The 13,209-nt window shown below is 42.5% G+C and overlaps 1 protein-coding gene across 1 annotated transcript in view; it reads right to left on the reverse strand.

The window, feature by feature from the left end:
• Positions 1-13,209, reverse strand: part of FAM193A (family with sequence similarity 193 member A) — a 51,658-nt gene continuing 38,449 nt past the window's right edge. The window contains exons 13-15 of the mRNA XM_056862641.1: positions 4,355-5,147; positions 2,319-2,400; positions 1-452 (exon numbers count right to left, since the gene is read on the reverse strand). Of these exons, the coding sequence (XP_056718619.1) occupies positions 359-452; positions 2,319-2,400; positions 4,355-5,147 (969 nt within the window). The 3' untranslated portion in view covers positions 1-358. The remainder of the gene's footprint in view (positions 453-2,318; positions 2,401-4,354; positions 5,148-13,209) is intronic.

The following is a 13,209-nucleotide window of genomic DNA, read 5'->3' on the forward strand; positions in this document are numbered from 1 at the left end:
GGGGAGGTCATATTGAAATGGCAGAAACCAAAGGTGGTACAAATCAGGAGCCCAGTCTCAACACAGCTGCTTCACGTCACTGACGCCAAGGGCTTTCCAGAAATGGAAAGAAGACTATTGTTCCATCTCCAACACTCGAGAACTACAATCAGAGAAGTCTACACACAAGCTAACAAATGCAGAAAGCAGCAGTTTTTCAGTTCGCTAGAATAATTAGGACAAAGGCTAGAGCATCAGTGCAGATCCACACAGCACCGGAAACGAGGTCATCTCTAGCAGGGCCAGAGCGGCATTCAGCACAGGAGAAAGTCATGTTAGTCATTAGTACTGATCACAGTCATATACCCATTTGCCTACTCTAGTGGGTGGCAAAGTTCGCTTTCTTCAAGTTGAAGTTGGACCAGTTGACTGAAACCCTTTGCCGCGTCTGTCTGGCAGAATCCAAGCAGAATCTGTTGAGAAAATATATGCAAGGGCTCAGGAGATCACAACAAAGGACTGGTTTGTACATGTCCCCATTTCCTTTAATCCAATGGCAAACTTTCTAATTATTTTTTGCCATCAAATCACAGCTGACTTATGTCAACCCCGTCGGGTTTTCAAGGCAAGAGACATTGGGAGGTGGTTTGCCATTGCCTACCTCAGCATAGCAACCCTGGTGTTCTTTGGAGGTTACTCATCCAAATACTAACCAGGGCCAACCCTGCTTAGCTTCTGAGATCTGACGAGATCAGGCTAGTCTGGGGCTATCCGGGTCAGGGCAGCTTCCCAATTAGCAGCTATGTAAAACAGAAATTAACATTTGGGTGGAGCTGGTTTTAGCTATAAAGGAAAATGTAATGTACATTCCACTCTAACTGAAATAAGGTCAAGCCCACAAGCTATTAAAAAAATAAAGATTCCTTAGCAAAACTGAGAGGTCAATAAACTGACATAGGGACCTGGGTTGCATTGATGATGTTAACCACTGTATTTGACAGAGTCAGTGGACAGAGCCAATGCTGCCGGTCGTTCAACTCTTGCTCAGTCCAAAATATGGCTGCTGTTAAGGAGAAAAGAGTGTGACAGACTAAAGCTGACCTGACTGGGCTTAAAGGTCCCACTATGGCACAAGGGATTAAATGCTGCCCTTACATTTTGAAGCCATTCTCAGCTTCATGCTTCCTAAGCAACCAATGCTAGCACTGCTAATACCAACTGCTGCAGTTTCAACCAAAGGATTCTAGCGACTAAAAACTGGTGTAATTATGCATACCTTTTTATAAGCGTTAATGGCAAGTGGGACAGAGTAGGATGTTCCTGGGTGTTGTTTACATTGTTGTACTAGGTCACAGCTCGACAAATCCCAGGCACAAGGTCACCATGGCACATGAGTGCAGACAAATGACCACCTGTCTGCAAGCCAGCCAGGGCCAAAAATGGGAGACTGAGGGAGAAGCCCCTCCCACTAGGAGTCAGCAAAATATTAATGACCCTGCTCGCCTCCAAGGAGGGACTTCTTCTCATTGGTTGTGACTGCCCCACCCTTGACCAACGGAGAATGTGTCAAGGTCTTTTTTAGATTAGTATTATTTGGGCATCGATTCAAGCCTCTGCTCAGTCCCCGAGAAGCTTGTGAAAAAATGACGAGATAAGGTTGTATGGTTAGCACACATTATGCCCTTATGATTTTTTCTCTCATTGGGGTTTCCTTTAGTATTATCACAAAAATCCAAAGATATAGCAACAATGGCCTCATGGATTTTTCTTCCATCCCTCTCCTTCATTGTGTATGATGTGTATGAGTGGTAATTAGGATACATTTCTGCATAGCAATTTTTAGCTTGCCCTTCCAATATTCCTGTAGAACACTACAGTTATGGCTTACCTGTGACCAAGGCGAGTAAAAATACACTAACCAAACAACCATTTGGGCAGGTAGATGCAGGTTCAAAAAGCCCAGTCATCAGCCCAAGCATGAGTTTATTCTGGGGTGATCTTCACTCAGAGGAAGATCAAGAACAAAAGGGAACCCTGAAGTCTAAGAAAAGCAAAGCGCTCCTTTTGCCTCTGCTCCTGTTGTCATTCTCTGTTATGATCCCAGCTTTCCTGCTTGTGTCTTTTGCCAGTTATCTTCATTCCCATCCTGTCTGAATGGATCCTTTATTTAACAGATCTTGACATCAAAGCCCTGAAGACCTGCTCTATCGATAAGAGATCCTGGGGTTATTTGAACATTTCAGGGCTATGTGCCTACTTGGAGGAGGGTTGAAAACAAGATAAAAAACCTTTATTCTGGTCATAGCGGCAGGAAAAAAGGCACACAGCCCTTTGTTTACCTTTTAAAATATTCCACTTCTCGCTCTGTCTCATCCATTTCCACATTGTCGAGGTCAACGTCTTTGGGCAAAAACACATCATCTGAAAAATTATATCATACACACAAGATTAAATGCAGATAACTCTTTCATCTAGAAAACAAAACACAGCACATCAAGATGGAAGGTGCGTTACAGGGCATCGAGTCAAAACCTTGCTCGATGCGGTACATCCCAAGCTGAAGCATTCATGACTGTCCAGCCCCTACATGAAGAGCCCCCAGCCCCCATGGCTAATCCTACTGCTGAGCGCTCTCCTCATTAGGCATGTTCAACTGAAACTTAAGCCCGTTATGGCTCAGTGGTAGAGGATCTGCTTGGCATGCAGAAGGTCCCAGGTTCAATCCCCAGCATCTCCAGTTAAAGGGACTAGGCAGGTAGGTGATGTGAAAGACCCCTGCCTGAGACCCTGGAGAGCCGCTGCCAGTCTGAGTAGACAATACTGACTTTGACAGACCAAGGATCTAATAAGGCAGCTTCATGTGTTCATTTTTCTACTGTTTGAAGTGATTCATTTAAACTACTTTGATTTGATATAAAACTGTAAGAATCTTAATATGATCTTATAAACTTCCTCAAGTTTAATTAGGTTGCATTCTTTTGCAATGTGAATTTTTTCATACTACTGTTGTAATCTGCATACAACCATTAGACCATAAATCTGCATAATGAAATAAAGATACTGCCAAGAGATAAACACAAACGATATTTATGATGTTAGATGCAAATCCACTCAGAAATCACTACATGTTCTCAAAAAAAAGTGTGTTGATGGACTGGGTATCCACAGACTTCATCAAAATAGAAACAGCAGATTTTTGTTTCACAAGTTGAAGCCCAATATTTGGTTACGTGGATATCTCAGTGAGTTCAATCAGCTTATTCCCGTCTGAGTGTGAAGACAACTGCAGCATGTGAGATACAACATGACATTCTGGCCAGCGCCCTACTCCTCGACCCAGCAGCCTGGTAAGTGCAGGGATACGCCAGGAAGGTCCGGGGAGGCCAAGAGAGCCGACTCCGGACACCGTCCTTCAAAAAGGAAGCCTCTCCATGTCTAGCTTTGGGGAATCCAACTGCCTCTCCTCTCCAGCTTCCTTCGAGTGACAGCAACAATGCTATAGAGGAAGTGGGCTGTTGGGCATCCCAAGATGAAGTATGGAGGGAAGGCAGCACTCTAAAGGCAAAGAAGCTGTAACTTGAGCTGGGGGGGGGGCACATTCGCTTTTTATAAGAGACTGCAGCATGGACAGCACACCCTGTTTTCTGAATTCTACCATCCAAGGTCATACCTGATGCTTGTGTTCAACAAGTGCATTGCACAGTAAACATGAACAGGAGTTGCTTGACTGGTGTACTCATAGCAAAACAATTTCACTGAACTTCAAATGTTCACCCTCTAACTGCTACCTCCTCACACCTTTTGTACCTTCTGCTTAGGGCCAGGTGGATCCTTTTTTGGAAAAACAAAAAAGTATATTCCCTGTGCATTAGTGAAATGGGATTGGTGCTTGTGTGTTTGTGCAACGTGCCCCAAAAACTATGCCCAAAATGACACCAGTGCAAAAAACAGAATCAGAGAGGGGACTGCAGAAGAAATAAGTAGAATGGTAAGGAGTTACCTTGTGGGACTATACCCAAGGGGATGGCTCCCTGACCACCACTTCCTGCTGGATGTCACCTCAATTCAGCAACTTATCCCCCCCCATACAGATTTCAATCACATTTGCTAGGACAAAGACAACTGCAAACCCACAAAAGAAAATGCTGCTTGGGAGGAGGCAATTTGTAGTGGCAATAGGGAAAGTGCCCCTCTACAAACACCCACACTGCTTCTTCCACTCACACCTGGCACATATCATTTAAAAGAGGGGTGGGGCTGTGGCTAACTTGTAGCTCGGACCTGAATTAAAGAACGGTAATCAGATTCTTCTCTTGTTCAGTGTTATTAATGCCCCAGAATGGCAGAACTCCATTTGCTTAAAATGCAAGCTTACCAATTGAAGAGTTCCCTTTGTCGCCTTTCTTTTTCTTATTTTTCTTGCTCTTGCACTTTGGCTCTGCAGAATTTTCCAATATCAGCTTATTGTGCTGCTGTTTGTTTGGAGAAAGGGAGCCACTCACCAGAGATGATTTAGCTGCATGGTCTGTTTGCTTTGTATTATTAGCATTTACTTTTTTCTCCTCTTTTTTGGAGGCTGCGAGCGACCTAAGGTCTGTTGCTTTTATTTTGGATTGCATTTGATTTTTTATTTTAGGCTGAACGTTCGCTCCTTTGGATGGCTTTTTCAGTTCTTGAGCAAACAGCTTACCTATTTGCGTTATCTGCTGTTTGCTTTTATCTTCCGTGTGATGGTGCATGATATTAAGGAGCAAAGATAGAGGCTCATGAGATTGCACAGGCGTCTCTGTGTTGAAGAGCAGCTTTGAGTCCTTGCAATTCACTGGGTTAGGCAATTCACAGCCCTCATCAGAAACTGGCCTCTGTTCGACATTATCGGCATCCTTAGCCAATGAATCAGATGAGATTTCTGTATTTTCCAGTAGTTCATTCTGAGTATTTTCTGGGGGTTCAGGGTCTGGTGTCATCACTACTTGACAATTCCGAGTCCGTTTCGGACAGTTTGTGCCGGGTCTCTCTCTTTTCTTTTTCTTTACAGCCTGAAACTCTCGAGCTTCTTGCAGTCTGTTTTTCAGTTGTGTTTCCTCATCTTCTTGCTCTTGGTCTTCTTGCTGCTGAGGAGGCTCCTGCACTCTAGCTTCTGTTTCAAGGTGAGCCTTTTCTTTCAACTGTGGAGACATCATCTTGATTTTAAAAATGGCTAGGGGGTTCAAAAGTTTTTACATACATAACAGATTGTTTGAGATCACGGACTCCTAAGCATGACCCACATTAACAATTACATAAATATGGAACAGATCCATTGTGTTCTTTTCCACCCCAAACAATGCAAGGAGAAATAAATGGTGCTAACCCTCAACATTAAATACAGCATTTTACGAAATGTTCTGTTGGGTGACTTTCTCCATTCTTCTTGTTGCTACTCAAAGTAAACAGCCTTTAATCTGCAATAACCTGGAAAGTAGCTTACAAATGACTTAGAATGGAATACACAACTTGAAGGAAGGAGAAAAAACAAGCTGGGGAAACGCTATTTCACCAATGAACCCCTGTGCTCCTTGCCTGTTTATCCCTCAAAATTCTCAAGGAAGAAAAAAACAGACCACTCTTATCCTGAGACAGCCAACATGCCACAACCCAAGCATCAGTCCCTATATGGATATAAAAATTGTCTAACAAAACGACCACTATAGTTGGGTACCCTTTCTCCAATTTATCTTCTGTCAAATTCAGCTTTTCCTCCTATTCTCCGAGCAATATTTTCTATCTAACAGCAAGGCAGAAATGTGCACATTTACATTACACTGAGTCAGTCCTTTTTATTTATTATATGGTGAGTAGTTGTATTTTAATTGGTTTTATATTAGATTGTTTCAACTTATCTTGTCAATGAAAGTGGAGAGTTCAGAAGGGATATAAATGTTTTCATCATGGTGATGTGAACACAAATCTTCAAGTTTAACAAAGCAGATAATTTGTTAGTTTTAACAATATACCTTTTGCTGCTAATATGATGTTTACAAGTCCAAAACCAGTCTGTCCTTTCCCTCAGTTCTGCATAGTGGAAAAAGTCAGTCTTCATGATAAACAGCCCCAGCCTCTTAGGGACAACTTACATTAAATACCTTCAGTAAACCTTGCAAGACACTACTTAAACGACAGGAAAACCAGCCTGCAATAACTACCCCAGGACAAAATCTGGAGATAGCTACTGACTTGCATTCTCTGAGAAGCTAAAGGTATTTTATTTACTTCATGTGTACTCAGCTTTTCTCCCCAATGGGGGATTCAAAATGGCTGACATTCCCCCTTCTCCATTTTATCCTCACAGTAACCCTGTGAGGTAGATTAGGTTGGAAGTATGTGACGCTACATTGTCAGTGGCAAGATTTGTTTCAATCCTTATATCCCTCCAACACTAGATATATGCTGCTCAAGATCAATTGATCAAGGAGCTTCTAAGGGATAAAAGGAAGTATGTGACTGGCCCAAGGTCATCCAGCAAGTTTCCATGGTAGAGAAGAGGGAATTGAACCTAGGTCTCCCATACCCTAGCCTGACACTGTAACCACTACATCACACTCACGTGGCCATTTCAAACTTCTTCAAGAGGAAAGGACCATTCCCACATAAATACATCAAGTAATCCACCCTGGAAGCAAACAGGCAGAATAGTTTATAAAAACTTATTCTTTACATCATTCCCCAAGTTCTTGAGGAGGGTGAAATGGGAACCATTTGGATTTAATCACTTCAACTGACTAGCTACACCTCTCAGAACTCTGTTTTTATTCCAAAGATATTAAACTTTTACCTTGAATCTATTCTTCTTGACTCTCAAGGACTAGAAAAGCATTTCTTTAGAAACTGGAAGATAGCACTTAAATGGAAATCAATCCTTTCAGAGGACATCCATGATTTTGTTGCTCTTTTAAAAAGTTTATAAAGGCTCTTCTCTTGAATAAGTCCTGGTACTATATCCTGACAATAAGCTCATTTGGAACCTAATAGAAAAGGTGCAATTACTTAAATCAATTTAATATTTAAAAACCTGGGAACATTTTAGGTACATTATTTTTTAAAAAACCCAAAAAACCAAGAAAGGAATTTTTATTATCCATGTCCAATAGGATCCTCTGCATGATTTCTGCATACTGGTTTGTCAAACTTATCCAAGTCTCTCTTGGTAACTATTATATTTTGTTCAAAAGATGGCCTACTGGAGATATGTATTCCTTAGATACAACTCCAACTACCACCACCCCCAGACAGACAGACAGACAGACAGACAGACAGTAATTGTTTGGGGTGACTGAAATGACATTCTTTAAATTAGAATTACCAGCCCCAACACCGGATACACCGAAAGAGATGGAGCCACAGCTTCTAAAATTTTATCTAAATCAATTGTTCAATAATGAATTCATTAACTTCTATATATCTATACTGAATATTTTCCCTCCCAAAAAGAAAGATCCTTTGTGCGGGAGGAACAATTCAGACCCATGCCCTCTTGCTTCAATGTAGAACAAATCTCCTGTAAATTACTGGGTATTAAGTTTAGCTTCGGTCCACAACCATCCTGTGTTTAGAAGTCCTTATCATCTGGGCTGTATACACGGGACATAAACCAGGAAGACCTACCACATGTCATGCTATTGACATTTTAAGGAATATCTGCAAGAGGTTCCTGCATCCACACGGTCCTCCTCTTGTAGCTCCACAAGTGTCTACAAAAGGCTAGATAAAATAGGAGGATAGCAGTGTCCATCTAACCTTGCCCAGAAACTGTTGTGGAGCAGGGAGAGGCAAACATTACAGAGGCAGGTCCTTGGAGAGACAACCTCATCTTCTTCACACAACAACAAGGGAAAAAATTCTAAATGTTATGTTTGATCTGCCACCATTTCCCTCCTGGATTTAGGACAGGAGCATGCAAGAGCAGAAATCAAACAGAGAGTGATCGATGCAGAAAGACAATTGGACAACATAGATGCTCCAGGTTTCATTTCACCTGAAAATGTTAGATATACTGCAGCCCCAGCAGCCTACCTGTATTTTCTGGAATCTAACAAAGCCAAAAAGGCGTTTATGCTAGCCAGAAACCATACCTTACCCTCTGCTGTACTGGAGGGGAAATATAAGAAAACACCCTATGAACAGAGACTATGTGCTTGCCCACAAAGACAGATTGAATCAGCTGAGCACATATTGCTGGAGTGGCTTTATACAACAAAATCCACAGTGAAACTATTGGACCATTGTTGGAAAGATTCCCAAGGAGATCTAATAAAATCTAAATAGAATATCTCCTATCAGATAAAAACCACCAAATGACACAAAGGGTTGCCAGGTTTTGAGCCCAAGTTTATAACCTCAAAAAAACTAAGACGTGTTCTTAAATTAAAGAGTGGTATAGATTTTAAATCCTTGGGGTGATTTTATTTTTAGTATTCATTCAGCAGTGTTAATATGTTAAAGACATCACATTTATCTGTATTCATGGTTGATGTGTACCATGATTATTTATAATTGTTCCCATTTTTTGTATTTTTGCTGTATTTGCTGGTCATGGTCTGTAATAAATACCTTTGACTACTGCCATTAATTTTAAAAAGTGCAAGAATGCCAGAATTCACCAGCACGTTGTTTCTTTGGCTTCGTAGAACTGGATAAGTCAGCAGCTGTAACCATTGGGGAAGCATTTCAGCTTTTTTGTGTATTATTATTATTATTTGGTTATTTATTGTCTACCTTTTTTGCTGAGACTCAAGGCAAATTACAGTGTAAGTTAAGTACAATCAACGGTGAACAATACAATAGGGTTTGGACTACAGTAATCTGAAAACAGCTCAATGTCACAAAATTCAGGAAAATGTTATAAGGGTCAATTCCACATAAAATCTCACCCTTTGTGGATAGCTGGATGCCCCCACTTTTAGGGGGAGCTTGCACATACTGTTGTGCTCTTTCTAAGCATGATACATTTCCTGGGGTTTTCCCCTTTAAGGCAGAGCAAAGGGGGAGAAAAACCACAACAACCCTGAGCCATTTCTGAAAAGGCAGCTTGAAGTTTCCCAGAACAATACACATTTGGGAGTCTCCATCAGCAGACTCAGACAGGGAAACAGAATTACGTAAAACAATGGTTGGGGAAAAGATACATGCTGACTATTGTCACCCTGCAATTACACAACAAAAATATATGGAATCTTTCTGAACAGTACTTCGTATCTAATATTATGTCAGGTTCATTAATATCTTTTTCTTCCCTCACAGTACCTCTGTTCTTGGCAAGAATATTCAATCACCCGATAGTTCAGTTCGCTAGCTGTGATCAACTCATTTGAACATTTCACACACTGTTCAAATTGTATTTCAACAGTTCACATATGTTCTCGGTTGTGCAAAAAAGCCAATGGTGCATTCCCCCCCGCCCCGCGCTGCCTTCCAGGGCTTCCTCCCCTTGTCCACTGGCACCACCCGTCCTCCTCTTTTGCCATGTTCCTTCAGTATACACACTATATTTCACAATGTATAACTGTCTCTTAAGGTTCCCTGCTCCACTGTTCATTCATAGGAATGGCTTGCAAATTGCCTAGATTAGGAATAATCTGGACATGCATACTCTCGCAGTGCTTTGACATGGCTGTTCCCTCCCCAAATCATTTTCTGCTCGATGGGGTGAAAAACCTTACAAGACAGGTAATCTTTCTACTGGGGATGAGCTTTCCACATCCAGGAAACCTTTCCTGCCAATGTGGGATGAGGGATCCTACATTATCTGAAAAGGCATGCCCCAGGGTTATGACAACCTTGGTTAAGTAATTTATTTAAAGCTTTTATAAGCCTACATTTCTCCCTGATAACAGGCAGATAACAGCAATAAAGCAGTATTCTCCCCCCTCCCCCAAAGACAACAAAATTAAAACAACCTTCAAGAGAAAAGCTTTCAAAATGAACTTCGACAGAGACTGCTATCTTATCAAGGCGCCCACAAAGCCATCATCTCAAGGAACCAAAAACCAAGTTCCTCCGGAAGGCTATTCTATAACATGACAGCAGCCACAGAAAAAGCATAGAAGTGGGCAAGCTGCAGAACGTACCCATGCAAGAGCTGGAACATCCAAAAGGCACTGTTGCACATTTCTGCCTTCGCTAGCAGCTGCATTCCCCTAACTAACAGGACCAATAGTACCTGAAGGTGAAATTGGCCAGGGCCTAAGCCAAGTCCACCTTCAATGTACTGAGCCCTCCTTTGGAGAAGAACAGCTCTAAACCTAGAAATTTGAAATGAAAATGACCACAGATTTATTAGCCAAAGATAGATAAGAAAAAAGGAAATGAGAGTTCTGAATGTGCAGAGTAAAGGAAGAAAAAGAAGAAGAGAGGAAGGAAGTCTGCCAGCTGTCCAGTGAACACTACCTAACAATGAGTTGATGCAAAACTGCTTGCCAGCAAATCTTTGAGCTGATCAAAAGAGAACAGAAAATGGGTATTTGAAAAAAGGCGAGTTCAGATGTCAATCACATATGTTGCTAGCCTATCAGTGTCCCTGAAATTTTTGATGGCTGGAAGGATTTTAAAGTCTGTACATAGTTCAAGCTTGCACATATCATAGACAGTAATATCTAAAGATGGTGAACAGATCTCAGGGTAGGGTTGACCTCATTTGAAGCGACAGCTTCTTATTTCCTTACTTCTCCCACTGGGTCAGCAAAACCAAAGTCATGGGAGGTGTCAGGTGGAAGAGGAAGGAAAGCTGTACCAAAGGCAAAAAAGAAAAGGAGGGTGGCAGCCTGCAGGGTCGCAGGCTGGAGGCCAACCTCAAACAGATGCCAAGTGGAAAATTAATTACCAAAAGGCCATTTTGATAAAACATCTTGTGAGCTGCCCTAAAGTCCCCTTGAGAGAGAAAGCACAGGATACATTTTGAAATAAATAAGTAAATATGTATGCAAAACAACATCCTTCAATAAGCTAAACAAAATTCCTTAAAAGCAAAGATTAAAGTGAATAAAACAATACTATGCAACACATGACTATCTTAACAGAATATTAATAAAGGTCTTCTTGTTAGATAATATTAAAGATCAAGTTAAAAAGTTGGGTGCCTATATCCTTGGACAAATCAGAAAAAATTAACAGCTGGTTGAAACCATATACTGTATTTTCTCAAATACAAGGCAGTTTATTTTTAACTTTGGTGGGCATTTGAAAGGGGGGATCATCATAAACCTGGATACAAATTTATGTAAAGTTCCCCCCATTCTATAACTGGTGGGATCTGCTGAGGGGAGCTGCCACGCCCGCAACTGAGCTGATCCAGGGCCACGCTGCCGGTGTGCCTGCAGAGGGAGAGCAGCTTAGTCATGCAATCTGGAAATGCTGCCAGTGCACTCTTTTCCTTAATGCTTTCTGGCTTGGCGGGAAAGAATGGAGTGAGGCAGAAAAGCCAGCCTCTCCATCAGCTGGGAAGGAGCCTGGAAGCAGCCCCTGCGACCAAGTTGCCAGGAGCAATTGTTGCTTGCCACAGAACACAGAATGGCCAGCCTCTCAGTCAGCTGGGGGTGGGGGTGGAACTAGAAGCAGCCTGTGCAACTGGTATGCTCTCTTCCTTTGCACTTCTATGGATTGGTTACGAAATGTGAAGATATAGGGGAGTGCCTCCTCCAGCAGCTGTGTCATGCTCATCAGTGTTTTTTGCCTGGGATCGACTGGACCAGTAGAGAGGAGCAGAGGCAATGCCAAAGGCCGTGGATGCCGTGGCAAAGGAGCTATTGGGAACTTGGGGCAGGATGGGGACTCAAAAGATAATTGGTTGGAGGAGGACAGCTCTGGCTGGCTGGCTCACCTTTTTTGGGGTGGGGGTACCTGTGAAATTCACAGTCATCCATTTTTATGTATAAGCCTTCTCTTTCTTTAGAGGAATCGTCCAATATTCAGGGTCATCTTCCTTTCAAGTAAATATGGCATATTCCTTAAGTGGGGTTGGGGTGCCAGCTCCCGACTCGACGGCGTGCAATTAACAGCTAAGCCTGCCGTCAGGAGTCTGGGTGTGATCCTTGATGCCTCCTTATTCATTGAGGCTCAGGTCACAGCCGCGGTCCAGGCGGCATTTTTCCATCTCTGCCGAGCCCGGCAGCTCTTACCTCTCCTGCCTGGATCTAGCCATGGTTATCCATGCGACGGTCACCTCTAGGCTGGATTTCTGTAATTCGCTCTATGTAGGGCTGCCCTTGAGACTGACCTGAAGGCTCCCCCCAGAATGCGGCTGCGAGGCTCCTGACTGGGGCCTTGCCCTGTGACCACATATAGTCAGTGCTCCAACAACTGCACTGGCTCCAGCTGGAGTATCGGATCAGGTTCAAGGTGCTGGCTTTGACCTTTAAAGCCTTACACAGTCTGGGACCCTCGTATCTTCAGGACTGCCTCTCCTGGTATGCCTCCCAAAGAGCATTGCGCTCTGCTGATCAAAATCTGTTGGTGATCCCCGGCCCTAAGAGTGTGTGGCTGTCCTCTACGAGAGCCAGGGCTTTTTTGGTCCTGGCTCCGGCCTGGTGGAATGCTCTGCAGGCCTGTAAGACAGAGCTATTCCACCAGGCCTACGATTGAGGACAGCCGCAGGTAACATCAATGCTGGCCGCCCTACTCCCCCCCCTTTATAACTATTTATTAAATTATGGGGGGGCTGCTGTCCCAGCTTGAAGGTTTCATCTGGGGTTGGCACTCTGCTCTAGCAGGTACCATATTATAAGGTGCTTTGTGTTAACGATTTTAGGAATAATTTTAGATTAATGCTATGGTTTTAATGTATTTTATTGTTATGCTGTTTTAATGTTGTTACTTGCCTGAGCCTGGCCTTGGCTGGGGCGGGAGGGCTAGAAATCTAACAAACAAACAAATAAATAAATAAAAGCCTTATATATTCTTCTGCACATTTTCCTCTTAAATGCACAGGGGGAAAGATGAGCAGAAAAAGTGCAGAGGAATGGGTTAAGTATCCCCCCAATTGCTTTTCCACTAAAAATTGCAATAGCTTTTAAAAAAATATATGGCTTTGCTACATGCATTTGAATAATTGGCCTTTTGTCCCTCCATCATGCACTCATTAACTTTCTTTTAATGAGGAAAAATAGCACATCATCATCTCAACACTAGGATATTTTGAATATCCCACTGTCTTCTTTCATTCCTTTTGTGGTATGGCTTCCTCTAAAATATATCTGG

This window comes from Euleptes europaea, chromosome 17, assembly GCF_029931775.1.
Source record: "Euleptes europaea isolate rEulEur1 chromosome 17, rEulEur1.hap1, whole genome shotgun sequence".
NCBI classification, from domain to species: domain Eukaryota; kingdom Metazoa; phylum Chordata; class Lepidosauria; order Squamata; family Sphaerodactylidae; genus Euleptes; species Euleptes europaea.